Below are 19,431 nucleotides of genomic sequence, written 5' to 3'. Positions count from 1 at the left end.
CATGAGGGAGAATGACGTGACTAGTTAACAACTACAGCTGCGGGCACTCGGCTCAGCACTGAGCCACATGACCATCGTGCTGTGAAAGGTGGGGCCAAAAGTACTGCTACGACGGTTCCACTTCACACAGGGGGCATCCCAAACAACTTGTGTTTGAGTGCGTCTCTGTGAGGGAGGATGAGTGCAGGCAGGTACTCTCAGAAATGGTTTGGGCACCTTCAAACAGAGGGTCCAATCACAACAGTGGCTTCCAAGGGGATCAGCCGAACCAGTGAGAGAGGTCAAGGCAGAGAGGTCCGCTCTGAAGGTTCTACAGTTTTGTTCTGTGTTTTTTTTGTTTTTAATTCCAAAAGAGTTATCTTAATAGGTTCTCTCCATGGACACAAGACATGCATAGGGACTTACTGTGGGAAACTGAGAACCGGGAAGAGAATGTACAGGGACAAATTCTTATGTTAAGAAGCCTGGGAGGCCGGGGTGCTAGGTGGAGGGAGTTAGAGATGAGTCCCAGTCACATTCTCATAATTAAGATTAATCCAAATCCTCCTCTAATAGTGCTATCTTAAAGTTCCCTCTTACAAGCACATGGCTGATTGCGATCTGGCAGGAAGATTTATCTATAGGAGCAGACATGTTCCAACTGCTGTCCCTTGATTTCTCTCTCTCCCAGACCTGGTTCCAGATACCATGGGGGTGAGCACCCCAAAACTTCTGTCTCAATTTTTTCCCTTCAATTATACAACTGTCCTTTAGGACCCATCCAGATGTGGGCTGGATCCCACAATTAGGAAGAAGTTTTTTGTTTGTTTTTTTTTAATTGAAAACTGCATTGGGAAGAAAAGACCAGGAAATTTGTACTGTCTTCCAGCACATCAATGTATCTGCTCATTCTTCAAGGGCAATCCTATTGGAATTTCCTTGGGAAATCTTACCTCATCTACCCTACAGCCCTGATCTTGCACCTTCAGACTTTTTTTGTTCTCAAAACACAAAGAACGTGTCAAAGGAATTTGACCTGAGTTCTTTGAAGATGCCCAAATTGCTGTTCTGAGGTGGTGTAAACTGATTCTTTGGGGGAGGGCTAGAGAAGTGGAGATTCTGCCCTCAAAAGTGTAGACAGCAGGGCGGAGGAGAGGTCAAGAAACAATAGTTTAACATTCTGGTAATTTTGTCAAACAAAGGTTTCTATGATTTTGTAGCAACGCTTTTTTACTTACCCCTGTATGTCACCCACCAACACTGTCAGCCTTTGAGGTTTCTTGGGCGATGCTACTCCAGTTGTGGTGTGTGCTCCCACTGGCAGGGATGATTTTAATCGGTTTGAGCCTCGCTCCACCAATCCTACCAGCAGAATCCTCTTGGGACATACCGTATATACTCATGTATAAGCCGAGTTTTTCGGCACATTTTTAATGCAGTTTTTGTGGTAAAATTAGGTGCCTCGGCTGACATTCAGGTTGGTTATACTCGAGTATATACAGTATGTATCCTACGTAATTGTATAAAAATCCATATTACCGCAAAAAAAAAAAAATTTCCCCCTTGATTTCATTCTACCTTCCCGTATTGGAAACACCAATAAGGCATCCACAAAAAATTCAAAGTAGAAAATAATTTGGTCATGAAAGAGTTAACAGCTCCCTTTCTGCCTGTATAACCAAGGAGAGTATGGCACTGCCTTTGGGATTGTCCTGGCTTGTGCCTCTTCACCTGTCTCCATTTCTTAATACTGACATTGCTAAGAAAATACCTCACCAGTGCCCCAGGTCAGGACAAGGAGGGGGGTGGCCAACTGGCCCTGAGAAAATCACTGTTTTCTGCCCCCGGGCCATGTTCCACAGAAGAAAGGTCTCTGACTGTCACTTCCTCAATGATGGATCGGCCCTTGAAAGAGACCCTGATTCTGCGGGAGCTGAGGGAGGGAGGGTGGTTCCTGCCTTCATTCAGTCCCTTCAGAACCTCTTCCCTCGGATACTTCCGGCTTCCTCTATCCCGCTTTCTGAACAGCTCCTGATCACCCTCACAATGCCAACCCTTGTAGTGAGAGCATAACTTCCTAAAAGAGACAGAAACGCACAGAGAAACAGACCCTGGGGGGAGATGCCATCCTCTTAACAAGATGCTGGACTCTCACTCCAACGGCCCCTTTCATTGTAACCCCTCCCCTTTCTCTGCCCTGAGCCCAGCAGAGGGAGCTCCTGGTGAGACATGGCAACCAGACTGCCACAGGAGCCGAACAAAGTGTAATTTAAGGAGCCCATTTTGCCCACCTCGGCTAAAAGGAAGGCTCTATACCAGGCCGCCCTGTAACTAACTCTGCATACTGACCAATGACCAGGCAGTTAGCAAACAGACCCACGAGGGGCAGGGCAAACACTCTACCCGAGCCCAACAGAGCTGCATTTAGTGATGCTCAGGAGTGAAACTGGAAAGTCCCTTCTAAAGGGAAAGCCTCCAATTAACAAACAAGCAAAAAACAGGGCACAGGAGATTCAGCAAACAAATGCTGACTTTGGGTGCTCTTTCCCATTATCCCATTGTAGTGGAAATACCTCAAAGTGCATCGCTCAAGACAGCAGAGCCCCTCCCCTCGTATGCACGCACCTTCCTTCTCACCCTGCCTCCTTCCCTGTCAAGCCCACCACCCTGGTCAGTCAAGATCCCCCTGCTGCTTGGCTAGAGTGCGCCTCAGCTCCCGCAGGTTCTCCGTCAGCACCTGCACCTCGTCCAGGCGGCCGCACTGCTTGGCATCAAAGATGTACGCCTTGATGTTGTCAATCTGCTGAAGCAGCAGCTCCTCCTCAATGGGCCCCTCGCCCTCAGGGCCGCTGTCATTGTCATTGTCTACTTCAAAGGGGTTAGTGCAGGCAGGCTCCTCGAAAGGGTTGCCAAGACCAGGAGGGCTTGAAGGCCTCTGGGAGGGAGATTCATCTTCCTCATCGAAGGGGTTGGGTGCTGAGCCATCTGGCGTAACAAAGGGATTCCCCACTACTGTCTCCTCGTCTTCCTCCTCTTCTTCCTCAAAGGGATTGTATTCCCTTGGGATCTGGGCTGAGAGTCTGACGGAAGCCTCTGCAGCAGGAGGGCTGCCAGCACCCTCCTCTGTGGGGCTGGAGAGATCTTCCTCCTCAAAGGGGTTTGGGGCAGGCACCTCCGTGGGCTGTGGCGCAGAGCTTGGGGGGAGGAACTCCTGGCTGAGCGCCGGAGGCCCACACCATGCTCTCATGGGCTCTCCAGCTGAGCTGGGTGAGGGCGTCTTGGGAGCTGCACGACTCTGAGCTGGGGGCACACCGCGGTGCAGGGTGTGAGTGAGGAGGGTGTGAGGCTCTCTCCCAGGATCCAGCTGAAAGGGCCTGACTTCTTGGAAGTCCAGGGACTGCGTCCGTGTGTGCAAGGACACCGCTTGGAACTGCTCCTTTTCCCGTTCCCACTCCCGTTCCTGAAGCATCTGCAGCTGCTCCCGCTGCAGGGCCTCCTCCTCAGCCTGCCTCCGGGACAGCTCAATGGCCTTCTCTGTCTGCTGCTGGTCGTACTCATCCTGCAGCTGCCGCAGGTTCTCCTGAAGCGTGCGCATTTCATCTGTCCGACCTGCGGCCTGGGCCTGGCTGATGAATGATGTGATGTTGTGGATCTGCTGGAGGAGGGGGTCTGAGTCTTCACTGTGGCCCTGCCCTCCTGAGAGAGGGAGCCAGCCCTCGGCCTTCTGCAGGGAGGGAGGGCCCCTGCGAAGAGACGCCACCTCCCCGTTGGCTGCACGAGGAGCCAAGCCACTCTGCTTTTCCTCCAGCCTTCGCTGGGATTCCAGGGCGGCCTGGGGAGAAGAAGCACGGTCATAGGTCACAAGCAAGTGCTGCTCCAGACCCCCTTCTATCCGAGCCAGCACGATGCTCGTGCCCACTTCAGGACAAGCACAGCCAGCTGCTACCACCACATGAAGTTCTTTGATGGGGGGGCTGGGAAATGGCAGGCTCTGGTTTTCAAAAATGAATCAAAGGGTGAGATTCACTGGCCATCTGCTTTTTTTCTCCAGCTTCTGAGCTCTATCCCTGATGTACACTAGTCTCACACAGCAGTACACAGGCAGGGTATGTGCTGTTTAAGATTGCACAGCCTCTGCAACCTCCCTCCGAAGGGAAAGTGCCAGTCTCTCTGGTGCTCTCCAAACTCACTGCCATTGAGTCTAGGCTGACTCAGAGCAGCCCCCTAGGACAGGGTAGAACTGTGCCCGTGGGTCCCGAGACTGGCACTCTGTATGCGATACAAAGTCCCGTCTTTCTCCCGCTCTACAGTGTCCTAGGCAGGAGAAAATCAGTTGAGCCTCTGAAATACAAGCAGAGGTGCATTCTGTTTTTTTGTAGACCCGAGGGAGGCCAGGCCAGAAGCAAAACCCATAGTAGACAGCATGAGAGGTTTTGCTTCGCTGTCATCTCACAGGGCCTTGTGGGAGCTCTGGGGTCAAGGGTACCCGTGCAGGAAGCCATGGCGGGAGCTATTCCACTCGCCTTTCTCTCCTGTAGCCTCTTCTTCTCTAGTTCCTGCTTCCTTTTCGTTTTCAGTTCCTCAAATTGATCTTTGGTAGGGAGTGACATCAAGCCAAGCAACTTTTCCTGTAGAGAGTCACAAACAGTTTCGGGGAGTCAATGGAATGCCTGTGTCAGTTAAGCTCTGACACCCTCAGTCACACTGACAGTCACAAGGGTGGACCTAACCCTTACATTGGGCCAGTGAGTTAATGTCCCAGTCATGCTGCCCTTTCCTTGTGAGATGATCAGTATTAGACACCCTTCAGTTATTCACCTGGCGCAAATGTCACCTTCTCAATGGGGCACCTAGGTCAATTTGTAACTCTCCACTGCAGCCTCTCCATGGACCCCTTCTCCCTAAGACTTTTCACTAGCTTGCTAGGGTCTGGCGGCAGCATTACTGGAGACATCTTTTCTGTTTACAAAGCGTACTCTGCCAGTCTTCCCACATTGGCGTCCGACCCACACGCGGCATGATCAGCGCCTAACCAGAAACATGCGCAGGATTCATCGTGTCTAAAACATTTACAGATGTCCCAAAGACATAAATACCCTGGAATTTCCTTATTTCCTTTACTCGCTCTCCTGCCGTTCCCCACTGCACCCCCTTGCAGCGTTGTGTTTGCCCCTCACCCCTGTTCTCCGCCTGACATGCCTGCAGCTCCTACCGCTCTCCAGGGGCTCCTTTCAGGTCCCAAACCCTACTGTAGTTCGCTCGTGGGCCGGGATGACGCCTAATGTTCTCTTCCTTTCTGTAGTAGCAGCTCTCATGGTCTCCATACCTTTTGAGTCAGCTGTTCTCTGGCTTCAGACAAAGGGCCAGCTCTAACCTTTCTCCATGCAGCTACACTAAAATCCTTTCACCTCATCTCCTTTTATCTCGTTCCCTACCAACCTCACCTCCCTCAATAAATCTATTAATTAAGCCTCGTGCTGTCCCTCATCTCTGAAAGACCTGACACTTACCACCCATGCATTGGAGGTGCTTATTCTCTACCCCTCTCTAGAAAAGAAGTTTTACAAGAACAGAAATGTCTGTCTTTTTTATAGCAGTTTGAAGCTACCAGTCATTCCACCGGAGAAAGATGAATCTTTCTACATCCATCAAGAGTTAAAGTCTTGGAAACGCACAGAGGCAGTTCTACTCTGCCCGATAGGGTCACTTTGAGTGCGAACCAACACTGAATTTGTTTGTCTTGTTGGACACCTAACACCTAGAGCCCTGCCTGATACATAGAGGCACTCGGGGCTCATTCATCAAAAGCAGGAAAGGCCTCCTTCTAGGCCGGACAGTGTCAGGAAACTGACTGGACAGGACCCTGTCCGCTGGAAGTCTTTACCAGGGAGCCCCGGAGCTGCCGCCTGTGGTGCTCTCACGGGCGGTTCTCAAGGGTAGAAAGATGCCACTCAGCTCTAACTGCCTAGGTTTAACCTGCCTCCGAACCACCAGCAATCTCCTCCTAACCAAGGCCCCAGGGAGAGCCCTTCAGGAGCTCCCCAGGCGGAGGTGCTGTGTACTAAGCGGGGATTCCACCAAGTCCACACCAGCCTGCGTGGTGCAAAGATGACAAGAACAAAATTCCAGCATGGTGAAGAGAAAAGCATCAGAGCGAAAAGTGCGAACCCCCAATTTGTAGAAGACTGTGGAGGGCAGTGGAGCCCAAAGCCCGTCTGCAGAGGACCTAGTCAGACCGTGCCGCTGTCGGATCCGCTCTAGCCAGAGGCAAGAGTCCTGAACAGCCTTACTATCAGGCAGAGACCATTGTCATCTTGATTACGCTGGATTGACCACACTATGTGGCCAGTTGACCTCACTATAGATACAAACTGAATTTGTTCTGGGTGCAAGTATCTTGTAGCTGTTCCATGACAGAAATTTCTTCCCTGGCTTTTTGAAAGTCGACGGTGCTCTTCTCCCTCTCACGCGTTATTTCTATTTTTGTCTTTATACTAATACCACCTTTGTGCAGTTTGTTTTTCATTGTCTTCTGCTGGGCTTCCCAGCTGGGAAGCACTGGAGGAGTGGATGTACAATGATAAGCACTGATACAAGGCGTTACAGGGATTGCAGGGGTGGGCGGTGGGCGATAGGGAGGGAAAGGGGATCTGGGGAGTCAACAATGAAGGCAGGAGCGGAGAGGGAGCACTAGAACTGATTGTGATTGCACAACTCATTTAAAGGCGATTTAACCTTGGGGAGTGGGGAGGCTCTAAGATACATGTGGTGGTGATTGTACAATTCCCCTTGATATAATTGAACAATTGAACTACTCAATTGTATGACATGTAAATTATGTGCCAATAAAACTGTTGGGGAAAAACAGAAGTACAGTGCATCCCACATGGCGAGCTTTAATAGCCAAATCAGGACCTATCCAATGTCCAACCAAAGGGGAGAGCTACAGGATGCCAAATCCAGTCACGGCAGCCAATCGAACAACAGTGCTCATGATCTAACACTTATGGAAAGAAGAGGAGACATAGACTGCTACTAATTAGATAAAAAACACACACACAAAAGAAACAGAATACACTAAAATGATGCGCTACTATACAAGGGATATGGGATTAAAAGTACTTTTACTTTGCTCTGAAACACAGATGTTTCTCTAAATATGGCACAATGTATTCATAATCTTCAAAAAGAATAATAGACATATCGATATAAAATACAAAAATACACAAGCTATTGGCATGAGCTATGCTTTCCGAGGAGTGTGTACCAAGTGTGATATTCACACCACCGTACGATGGCTCACCTGCACAAAAAGTGTCGCCGAGTATCTGACCATTCGCTGCAGCCGCAGAGTGTGTGGGTGTGGTGGAGGGTCCCGGTTCAAGCCTAGGGTTAAGATCTTCTTACTGGATTAAGACAAACGCATCAGTGTAGCACGCCCTACCAACCTCGGAAATGAAGGTGTACAGTCCCCTGGCGGTGCCCGGTTTTCACGAGGAACCAAGAATCATAGGGGAGATGGGCAAGCGGTTTCACTCACATTTCCTTGAGGACAACGCCCAATTCGTACTCTTTGGGTGTACCCAAGGTCCCTAACACAACACAGGGTGCTTGACAAAGACTCCGTCATTGAGGGACTGACCACATAGGCAAGCGTGTGACCTGTGCCCAAGATCTAGCACTTAGAGCTGCTTGTGCTTGATTCAATGCTCTACTGTCACTGACTTAAAATTCTTAACAGTTTTCGAACAAAGGACCTACATTGCACCAGGTCCTGCAAATTCTGTAGCTGGTCCTGCATGGGTGGACAGACAGACTCCATAACTCAGTTCTCCTTCTCTATCACTGCATCGCATATGCCTCAGTGGGCTGATTGAACCCTGGCAGCCAGTCTCAGTTAAAAAATCACTACAGACTTGAAGGAAGAATAGGCTAGAACCGGGTTTAGATCCCGATACTAATCTTTTTGCTAGCTGTGTTACATCTTATGACCTATAAAACCAGGGCTATTATCTCACAGGGTAAAACAGATGAGATATTCTACGTGGAAAATAGAGTGATGAGAGCACATCGCTGTCAACACATAGCTCTTATTCTTTTAGAAGTACACACATTAGAAAACAGTAACCAAGAGTTATTGTGATTCATCAGGTATCAGCGCTACCACCCTCCTTGGACTCCCCTTCACACATTCCCACTGTCACACGAACTGTGGGTGAGCCCAGGTTAGCTGGTCATCCACTTATTTCATTAGAACACATAGATTCTAACTTCTGAACCTTGCCAATGAAGACCAGCAGGTAAGACAGGCCATACCTTAAAGTGTCTATTAGCTCATATACTTTCTGTACTTCCACCCGAAGGTCATTGGCATGTTCCAGACTGTAGGTTGTCTCCCCAGCACTGGAAGAAATCACAGAGACATCTGATCACTATTAAATCATGCTGACTGAAGAGCAGAGTGTAGGCGGAGCTAGCAGTCGGCAGCTGCGAGATTCAATCAGACTGCAGTCATCGGCCCTCACTGTCCCGAGCCCTCCAGCAACTATTTAATAAAGTGACTTGATTGCCAAAAAAATAAAATAAAGAAGGTTCTAGTGGATTTAAGTGAGGCTTAAGGCCTCACTAAAGCAGATATAGTTCATTTTTCTAAGAGTGACAATTTGTACTTAATGCAGGGTTCATTCCTATTCAAAACATAAGTGCTAATGAATGGGAAGCTCGGTTTGCAGGCACCAGAGGTTCATGCCTCAGACTCCTGCACATTGCTTAAACAGGTGGGGCTGAGTCTACTGTAAAGTACTTTCCCTAAGTAATTCCACTATGCCTAGGAAAGTATCTGATGTGCTCAACTAAATGCAGGGGCTGTGCTATGCTAGCGCAGAGTGCCTCTTGAGTTTTCTATGCAACCACGCCTCCTCCGGGGGAAGCGGGACGACGGGGCAGCTACTGCATGGCGCCACAAGTAGGGAGATATGTCTAGACTTCCGCCGGGCACTGTCAGCCATTTCCTTATGTCTCTCTCTCTACACACACACACACACACACACAATCACCTATCTCTATGAAACTCTCTCATATGCCAGCTCACTGCCATTGAGTCCATTCTGATCTATGCACCAATCTATTATTTAGCTGATGGTGACCTGGGAATACCTCAGGGTAAGAATCTTGTCAGGGAGGAGGGCTCTAATCTCAACCGGTTTAATAAGTCTACACCTTTTCAGAATTTGAGTTCTGTTCTACAGTTTTTTCTCATTCTTTCAAAGTCCATTCATTGTGACCCTGATCAGAACAGTCAGTAGTGGTAGCCAGGCACATCTAGTTCTGGCCTCTGCTCTTGAGGTCATGGCTTCAGTAGACTCTTAGTCTATAGACTTGTTTCTTCTCGGAGACTGAAGTTTCCTTCTTCACTCCCAGCATTACGCCCCAGATGCTATTCACCAAACCAGGAGACGGCGTTCGTGAACTATATCCTATCAACTGACCGAGTTGTCTCATGAGATTATGATCCCAGGCCTTTAAATCTAGTACACCAATCCTGCAAGGCATTTGTTAAGTCTAAGAAATTTCCACAAATGTGTCCCTTATGTAGTTTGTTATATAAATATATAAGCATGTACACATATGCACATAGATACACCTATACATGCCCACGTACATATACACCCATACCTCCCTATACACACATATGCCTACCTACCTATATATATAAAATCACATATATATTTTTTGGTTATTGCTGCTATTGCTAAAAATTGTGTATGTCACAGCATTTACCAAAAATGTGCCTTGTTCTGGTGTCACTTATTAGTGACACCACTTACCTTGGCCAAGCTGTACAAACTGTACCTTTCCCATCACCAAAAATAACAAGTGTCTCCTATCTAGAGAGTGATTCCCCCTCCCTGCTCCATCCAACTCTGGTAACGACCAATGAGCACTGGGATCTATGTATCAATTCTTCTCATAAAAGTGCAATCATACAATATTTGTCCTTTTGTGATTGACTTATTTCACTCAGAATAATCATCATCTACGTTGTTTCCATGACTCATTCTTTTTTTGGCTGTGTGGGACTCCACTGTATGCCTGCACCATTTTGTTTATCCATTCATCCAAAGATGGGCACACAGGCGGTTTCGGTCTTTTGGTTCTAGTGAACAGTACTGGGATGAACACAGGTGTGCGCATGCCTATTCACGTTTCTTCTATCAGATCTCTGTGGTATATACACAGGAGCTGAACTGCTGGATCATAAAGTAGTTTTCTTTCTAGTTTGGGGGGGAGGCACATGGTAGTTTTACCATTTTACAACCCCACCAGCATGAATTGATAAATGGATATACGAAATGCGACATAAACCCCATGCAGTGAACTGGGCTTTACCTCAAACTCACCTGCAACTGTTGGTCTTAAGGCTGAAATTCCCTAATGTTTCAGAACCAGATGACTGTTATCCCACCTGGCAATCATTGGACTTTGGTGTGGGCTGAGACTATCATATACTCACTATTTTAATACTCTCTTTGCTTTATTATTACGTGTATCAGTCTGGTAGGCATGGTTCCGCCATCGTGAATGTTATTGAAAAGTTTGCTCTATCATCAACCCCCAATGTTTGTGTAAATAGTGTGCAGTCACTTAAGAGTTTAATCTGCACACGTCAACAACTCTTGTACTGCAGTTTGTAGCCAGTTTACATTTGCATGCCCTCTTCTTAACAGTGTTTTAAATTCTACACCATTGGCTAAATGAATGACAGTATCAATAGAATTACCTTATGCCCTAGGACAGCAGTTCTCAATCTGTGGGTCGAGACCCTTTTGGGGGTCGAATGACCCTTCCGATGGTCTTAGGCAACCATCAGAAAACACAAATATTTCAAAATATATAATACATATTGTTTTGTGATTATCACTATGTTTTAATGATGTTCAATTTGTAACAATGAAAATACATCCTGTATATCAGATATTTACACGACGAATCATAATAGTAGCAAAATTACATTTATGAAGTAGCAAAGAAAATAATTCTATGGTTGGGGTTCACCACAACATGAGGAACTGTATTAAAGGGTCACGGCATTAAGAAGGTTGAGAACCACTGCCCTAGGAGGAGGATTGATAATGTTCTCTAACAAAATGATAACAATGTCTTTAAAGTGTAAGAGAGACACATATAAACCATATATCTGAAAGGAATTGGGGCTCATTATTAGAAAGAATAGCATCTGTGGTCTTAAAGGCTTGCTTTCAAACAAGCAGCCATCTAAGTGAGGCATCAACTAAACCCACATGGAAAAAGCACACCAGTCTGTGTGATCCAAGGATTACAAATAATAAAATCTAAACCCAAAGGAGGGACTCGTTTCAGAGCGTAAATTGTGAACACCCAGTTTACAGAAGGCTATCGATGACAGTGGGAGTTCAACGTCCATGTGCAGGGTCCATGCATGCATGAAGCCTCCAGTGAATCCCCGCTGCCCATAGACCAGGGGTGTGAATAGCCTTGCTAGCATGCAGAGTGCAATGGGTCTTTTCTTTTCTGCATGAAATCCAGGATAGGTAAAGCTACAGCAACTGCACTGATGGTTGCTTGGGCAGTATGGCAGGGGAGGTGGGGGCGGGGGGTGGGGGTGAGGAGCTGATGGCAATGAGTACAAGAGAGACGTAAATGTTCTAAAATTGATGGTGGAGATGACTGTACAACTCTTTTGAATGTGATTAAAACTATTGAATTGGATGATGTGAATTATAGGCCAATAAAATGGTTTTTAAAATGTGGCCATAAATACATTGTACATCTGTGCCATATAATTCAGATCATACAATTCAAGACAGAATGAAGGACTGATAACATGTTACAACACAGATGAACTTTGAGAATACTGTGTTAAAGAAGCTGTCACAAAAGACTACAAATTGTATGATGCCATTTATGTGGCATGTCCAGACTAGGCAAAGCTCTAGAGGCAGACTATAGATAGCTGGTAGCCAGAGGGGTGGGGAGCAGCTGCTTACTGAGTATTAGGTTTGCGTTTAGAGTGACAAAAATGTTTGAAACTACACAAAAGTAGTTAGATAACACTTCAAATGTACTAAATGTCGCTGAACTGTTAGCTTTTAAAACGGTTAATCTTATAGTATGTGAATTGCATCTCAGGATTATTGTTTTTAAACATACAGTAGGCTAGATCTGGCCTGAGCGCTGTGGTTTACTAAGCCCTGCTCTAAAGGAATGGCCCTGTTCAGCCCTATCCTACATTTGCCTAAGAAAGACCATGAGGCCACTACCCTTCTCTCGCTCCGGATGCTGCCCCAGCACTGGTACCAATCATCCAATACCTGTTTTCCCAAGCCTGCTCCACGCAGCCTAGCTGGAAGTCACCTACTGGAATACGTTTTCACAGAGCTCGAATGATTGTGATGTGGCCCTACTGGAATATGGACACCGAGACTGCGCTCTCGAGTGAGGCACAGAACAAAAGCATGGATTTGGTTAGCTTTTCATTTTCAGAACTGATCTAACATCTCAAAACATATTCACCACTGGAGTGGGAAAAGGGGAGGAGGAGCTTACTTTAACGATGTGGCCATCCTGATGTATTCAGGAGCTTTCTGGTCAACTTTCTCCATGCAGAGCTGCAATTTCTAAGAGTGAAACAGAAAAGTTGAATTTGGAAACAAATAGTGGTGAGGGTCATACTACTTGGTGAACATAATTATCGCTAAATCATACATGTAAATAAAGTTGAAATGACAAATATTTTGTCATAAGTATTTTTCTTTTTGCTTTTATTTATTTATCATAAGTATTTTTCTAAAACATGGTAAAAAAATGTAGAGTAGATTTTTGGGTTAAGTTTTCATCGTTGATTTCCTGATTTACAAAGCTACTTTATCAGCAGAAAATCGCATGGTAAGGAAAGAGAGGGTGGAACTTGGGATCAGATGGTTTTGAGGAGCAAGGCCTTCCAGGACACAAACTAATCAAGCAGGCGTTCTCAAACTGCAGCCTGCCGAGGACATTTATCTGGCCCGCCGGGTGTTTTTGCCCCATTTGATTTTTTACTTCAAAATAAGATATGTGCAGTATGCATAGGAATTTGTTCATAGTTTTTTTCTTTTAACTATAGTCCGGCCCTCCAATGGGTCTGAGGGACAGTGAACTGGCCCCCTGTTTAGTTTGAGGACCCCTGGACTATTGTGTCACTGGGGCAAAAAGGAGGAATTACATGCTACATTCTTTCTTGGCCAGCTGGTGTCAGGCAAGATCCAGGCACTGCCAAGGTTTACCTCGAGAAAGGAAACAGAGTACACTGGCTATTTATGAAAGTAAAACCTAAGCATAAATCTCACACAGAAGATAGATAATAGCAAGCAACACTTAGCTGAGCAGCGGGTTTAATAAACACCATTTTCAGTAACGGGTATTTTCATAGTGATTCCAGAAACATAGCTACTAAGAGACAGAACTGTTAACCAACCTTCAGTAGTTATCAGACGAAAATACACTCGTCCTATAAGAGGGTTTGGGGGGCTTCCTGTTCTGTTCTCTGCCTTGTCTGTTATGCCTCCCTGCCCGGCCTCACCTGGCTGATCCCTACTCCACCCACATGCCTTAACTAGTCACTAGGAGAACAAGCCCAGCCTCACTCCCAGAGACCTTGACTGCTTTGTGCTACACTGTTTCTTTTAAAGTGTGCATCTGCTAAGGGTGCTATGGAGTCACTCATAAAACGAGCTGGAGCATCTGAACGGACATAAAAAGGGAAATGCTAAACCTACAGGCACTTTCCTAAGCTTGAAAAGCCTGACTCCTTGAATGAGCCTCCCCAGGACTGTTCCTGACCACATGTCCAATGTCCTCCCCCAGTTCTGGCCTTGCCCACAGAACCTGCTCTTAGCATATGGCAACCATCCGGTGCTCCCAGACCACCAGTGCAAAGGTACTCCCAAGATGGCTCTTGGAGAAGACACCAAGTGGAGCCTCGGGGCATGACCTTTTCTTTAGCAGAAACTTGAAATGATTCAAAGGAACCACTAAGTTCCCAGAGTTGTCAGGACTGCAGGCATAGCAAGCACCGTGGGAGGCAGCCCCTGAGCCACTGTCTCACCTCGTACAGCTTCACGATGTCAGGTGTGTGCTCTTTCTCGTCAATCTGCTGCTCCCTCTTGAGCAGCGTGTCCTTGCAGTGCGTGCAGCAGCGGATGCGGTCGTCATCCTTTTCATCCAGCACCGAGCTCACACTGCTCACGCTGCTGATGCTGCCCCGGCGGGAACCTCGGACACTGTTGGGCGACTGACTGGGACTGGTGTGGGTGCTCAGGGAGTCCTTGCTGGCACTGGTGAGCTTGTCTGCAAACCACAGCACAGGACAAGCAACAGTATACACCAGTATCTAAGTACTCCGTCTTCCAGGACAACAGTGTGCCTGTCCACAGTTCCTTGATTTGGGCTCCTCCTATGGACAAGAAGTACCTAGACTTCTGACTTTGGGGGGTCATACCCTGGTGGTAAAAGCATCCTACTGCCATTGGGGAAGGGCCACACAGCCTAGGGTGGTCTGTCTTCAAGGCTTGGAGGCCCATTCTTACCTGGCCTCATCACATACCTTCCTCCTTGTTCCCTGGGGTACCCCCAAACATAGCCTCCCCCATTCCCAAACCTCTCCTACCCTTCCAAAGTATAGCACAATGACATGTCCTCCAGCATGTTTCCCCCATTCTCAGGGGTGACTATGCTACCATGCCTGCTGGCTCCCACCACACTGCCCATCTTGGGACACTTTCCACTGACCTGCTCATACAAGTTATATACACACTCCAAAGCTGCCCAAGGAACCAGTGACTCTTTAAAGGTAGAAGCTTCCTTATTTATACTTGCACTCCTAACATACCCAGGAAGGCCACTCACTCTACAGCAGCTGCCCAGAAAATATTAGGATACAAAAATACTCCTCAGGGGAAACAGGGCGTCAGCCTCCAAGGAAAGGTGAAGGATGAAGGTAAAGTGATCCCTGTGGGTGGGAGGGTTGGACAGAGGAAGCCTCTGCTTATGCCTCTAGGTTGTCCCAAAACTGTGTGATCTGGACATGCACAAGGGTACCTGGGACTTGTCCCTGGGACAAGGCTTAAACTCATCCCAAAGCTGCTAAGGTCAGCTTTAGCAACTTTTAACTAGCTGAGAGTCAAAGTCTGGGGCGTGATCTCACCTTACTTTTGAGGTTTCATTCCCATAATTCCTACAGATGCACTCCACACTCTGACGACTATTCCATTTGCTCACCTACTAATTATTGAGTCTCTGTAAATTCTGTATGTCTGCCCTGCTCGGGACTCTACCCAGCATTCCTCCCCTCTCTTCTGCACTTCCATTCATCTTTCAAGGCTCCTCAAGAACCTTGCTTCCTGAACCTGAGCACCCAGGCTCCTGCTTTCCACAACATCGGCAGCACAGTCTCTCTCACGGTATGACATTAGGTGTCCTAAACAACAGTGAACTGCGAGGGCTTTGATCCCAAAGGAAAGGAGCAGCCCACTTCTCATTTTTCCAGCCCCTCTCCTACAGTCTCCTTTTGAAACCCCACCTGCCCCATCCAAGCAGAGCTGAGCCTCTCCTGGTACCTGAACACTTGTCTAATTGTACCTAATGCTGTATAAAGCAACTCTTCATGTGCGAGTCCCTACGCCTTGCTACATTCTGGATTTCCAGAGGAATGGACTATGTTATATAGACCAAAAAGCAAACCAACAATAACAACAACAACAAAAACACTGATTGCTGTCACATCCATTCCAACTCATGGCAACTGCATATGTTGGACTAGAAGAACTGCCAAGCAGGGCTTTCCTGACTATAATCTTTAGTTCCCCAGGTTTTTCTTCTGAGGCACTGCTGGATGGGTTTGAACCACCAACTTTAGTTGAGCAGTTGATTGCAAACCACTTGCACAACCCAGGGACCTACCCTTATAGACCAGAAGTACGGCAATGATGACTCACAGATCAAATGTAGCCTTGGCCTGCTTTTATTTTTTTAATGATACTTTGTTGTGGTTTAAGTGGAAGTATACAAAGCAAAAACTGCTTCCCATTCAACAGTCTCCACACAAATTGTTCAGTGGCATTGGCTACATGCTTCACAATGTGCCAACATTCTCATTATTTCCCTTCTGGTTGTCCCATTTCCAGTAATCTAGTTTCCCTGCCCCCTAACCTTTCATCTGACTTTAAAGAAATCTTTTGACCATCAGGTTTCATACAGATGATCAGCCTTTTATTTTTATTTTTGTAAGTGGCCTTCGAGTTAAGAATGGTGCTTACATTTTCAAAAGTACCATACAGACCACATGTAATCCACAAAACTAGATATTCACTATGTGACCATTTACAGAAAAAGCCTGCTTGACTCCTGCTACAAACGTAGCCCCATCCCATCAGTATGTGAATGAATGACAACCTCGTGAGCCGTTGGTTTAAACAAAAAGATCCCATGGTCACAGTGGTAATTAGCAAACAAGCTAACCCCAAAGGGAGATTCGGATCGGGGGACCACCCTACCGAGGCCATTTCCCCATTACCTACTTGCCAAGGAAAGGCTGATGAGCTCCATGCACTTCTTGCACATGATAGACCCGCAGAGGCGACAATGGTGGCGGCGGTTACGGATGCTGAACTTACTGCCACAGTCAGGACAAAAAGGGACATCCTGGTCGCTGACCCAAGGCACCACTGACTTTTCTATGGCTTTGGAAAAAACAAACCAAAATCCACACAAACAGAAGAATGGGCCATTTTCACAGAAGAGAATAAGTTAAGGGAGTAAGTTAAAGAATAGAATGAAGAATGAAGAATAGAATAGTCAGGGAGTAAGTTAAAGAATAGAATGAACATGAACCAAGTTCTAGAGTTACCTCGGATCTTGGCAGACTCAGCATTGGTTCTGTCAAACGCGGTGAGCTGACAAGGAGGAAAGAGTGTCAGCGTGCGCACTTTCGCAAGCAGGAGGTGTCAAAGTGGGAATGGGCTTCACCTGCCCCCCACCCCCACCCCCTCCTCACATCATGAAAGCAAGTTCACTCAGTACAGTCTTAGAGCACCTTCCTTCCCCTCTCTTTATGGCTGGCTACCCACATAAACAATAACTAAGGACCGGCGAGGATGAGAGCGGGCTGGTTATTGAACCTCCAATTCTCCTGGACACAATTTTCTGCCCTACAAAGCACACAAAAAGAACTGTCCCTGTGGGTGCTGGCAGGCTCACCACACAATCCAGGCTGTACTCCACAGCATTTCTACGGTCAGAGTAAAGCAGAGTGGCCACAGCACGAGACGTGCTCATGTACCACAGGATGAGGCCCAGCCAGAGCTTCCCAGGGTCGGCTGATTTGGGCCAAACCCCACAGACGTGTTCACCAGTTCCCTCACTATCTGCCATCAAATGACCCATGAAAGGACTCGATGGGCAATGTAGTATTTATACCGGGAACATTCAGAAGAGAAAGGCACCCAGATGCAGGAAAGTTTCAGCAGCCTTTTGGCTCCAGGGAAGGAAAAGGGAAGCCCACATGGTGCTAGTCTGTCCAGGTTCACTTAAACCGTCCAGGTTAGACATGTTTACCACCTGCCCGGCACTAAGGGTGTTTCTTGGCCAGCAACAGATATGCATACAGATATACATGTAGAACACACGCTGTAGAAATGTTGTTTCCCGTCACCAACCCCCCAAGAAAAGTTAAACTTGCAGGGGGAAAAAATGTTTTGAAATGACAAAATTTACCTTCTCTAACCTGATTATTAATTTATTGACTTCGACAACATAGTGGTCAATCCTGGCAGCTCGGTGTTTTTTAAAATCAGAAAGATGGCTTCTCACAGCACCTAAAGGGGAGGAAGGTGGGGAAAGTTAGTTGCTTGTAATGCCTCTGGCTGAGCCCTCTATCTTGCTGCTGGTCTTCGATACATTTCAGAGGTGACCAGGAATTCTGGGATTTTAGTCTTACTACAATAATCCCCAACCTAAGATAGTACAAGCACAAACAATAGTTTATTATAATAATGATTGCTATCATCCAAGAGTTAAAAGCTGTGCGAGATGATCTGGTTCACCTCTATGTGGCCTGATGTTTTATAACAGCTTTATTGAAATATAATTCACATACATATAATTTGCCAATTAATACATATCCTTCAGTTGTTTTCAGTATAGTCACAGCTGTGCAACTATCACCACAATCCATTGCGAATGTTTTCATTGCCGCAAAGGTATTATTATCTTGAAAGTAAGTAGATGGTACCATAATTATACCCATCAGAAAAGTAAGGTGCACAAACCAGTGGATCTCACCAGGCAGATACCATGGGGGAGGGCATCAATGGCACATGGGACTCGGAGGCAGAAAGATCTTGATCTATACTGCTCTGTAGTTTCCTAGCTGTTGGACCCTGGACAGGTCACTTTGGGGTATAGAGAGTACCAAGAGGTCAAGCAGGGGCAGCATGTCAGGCAATGCTTCACACCATGCAGGCGCTCAGCATCTTCCCTCCCACTAGGACTTAATGCCCAGGAGAAGCTTTTGTTCAGCCAACCCTAAACACAGCACCCATAGCCCCTAATAAAATGATTTTTTTAAAAAACAAAAAACAAAAAACCAATGTGGATGCTCCATAAACTTTTGCTGAAGGAATAAGGGAATCTTCTTACCAAGTTCTTGGGGCTCCCACATATAAGGATCAACCCCTCCATAGTTAAAAGACTCATATCCTTGAGTCCCTGATTCTGCTCGGTCATCTCCTTCTCGTTTCAGCAATCTGTTCTTTGCTTTCTTAGCCTTCTGGACCAGACCTTGGGGGAAAAATGGAGCCCATAACACAAATGAACCCACAAAGAACTTCCAATCAAGAGTCAAGGGAAATCTCAGAAAACAACATTGATTAAAAATGCTGAAGAAAATGTTGGGTCCCAAGTAAAACACAAGTACACAAATAATGTATTACAAATACACAAAGCAGTACACTCACTAGCTAGCATTAGTAGTAAGTTAATGTGGCCAACAGAGAGGCTAAATCACTGCTCATTTCCAAATGGGAGGGTCCAGTTAAATAGTGGGGCTACAATAAAGTGTGATGAAGAATGGACCACAGTGATGGAAGTATTTATACCTTGATTGGGGTGGTGAGAAACCCTGGAACACAATACTCCGGCACTCAGCTGCTAACCAAAAACATTGGCAGTTCAAACCACCCAGCAGCTTCAAGGGAAAAAGACCCGGCATCTGCTTCCGTAAAAGTCATAGTCAATAAAACCCTACCGGCCAGGTCTTCTTTGTCTATGGGTCCCTACGAATTAGAACAGTCTCCAAGGCACTCAGCAGCAAATTGGGGTGGTAGTTACATGAATACATACATTTTTCAAAACTTTTATTGAATTGTAAACTTGCAAACG

General features: G+C 46.6%; 1 protein-coding gene across 2 annotated transcripts in view; it reads right to left on the bottom strand.

Annotated features, from left to right (window-relative positions):
* RBSN (rabenosyn, RAB effector) overlaps positions 1-19,431 on the bottom strand; it is a 25,070-nt gene that overhangs the window by 1,378 nt on the left and 4,261 nt on the right. Inside the window, exons 2-11 of one of the 2 annotated variants that reach the window (XR_006680035.1) lie at positions 18,691-18,831; positions 17,767-17,867; positions 16,901-16,946; positions 16,572-16,733; positions 14,102-14,343; positions 12,565-12,635; positions 8,296-8,382; positions 7,283-7,385; positions 4,503-4,607; positions 1,218-3,811 (exon numbers count right to left, since the gene is read on the bottom strand). Coding sequence is in view for 1 of the 2 variants with exons in the window: in XM_013004559.2 (XP_012860013.1) it covers positions 2,651-3,811; positions 4,503-4,607; positions 7,283-7,385; positions 8,296-8,382; positions 12,565-12,635; positions 14,102-14,343; positions 16,572-16,733; positions 16,901-16,946; positions 17,767-17,867; positions 18,691-18,831 (2,219 nt within the window). In the remaining variant the exon portion in view is untranslated. Of the gene's footprint in view, positions 1-6; positions 3,812-4,502; positions 4,608-7,282; positions 7,386-8,295; positions 8,383-12,564; positions 12,636-14,101; positions 14,344-16,571; positions 16,734-16,900; positions 16,947-17,766; positions 17,868-18,690; positions 18,832-19,431 lie in introns of those variants that run through there. The other variant, XM_013004559.2, reaches the window with a different exon arrangement.

The sequence above is a fragment of the Echinops telfairi genome, unplaced genomic scaffold (assembly GCF_000313985.2).
Source record: "Echinops telfairi isolate 266 unplaced genomic scaffold, ASM31398v2 ScPeMD7_31;HRSCAF=116, whole genome shotgun sequence".
Lineage (NCBI taxonomy): Eukaryota > Metazoa > Chordata > Mammalia > Afrosoricida > Tenrecidae > Echinops > Echinops telfairi.
The sequence above is the reverse complement of the archived record's forward strand: the minus strand, read 5'-3'. Positions and strand labels throughout refer to the sequence as shown.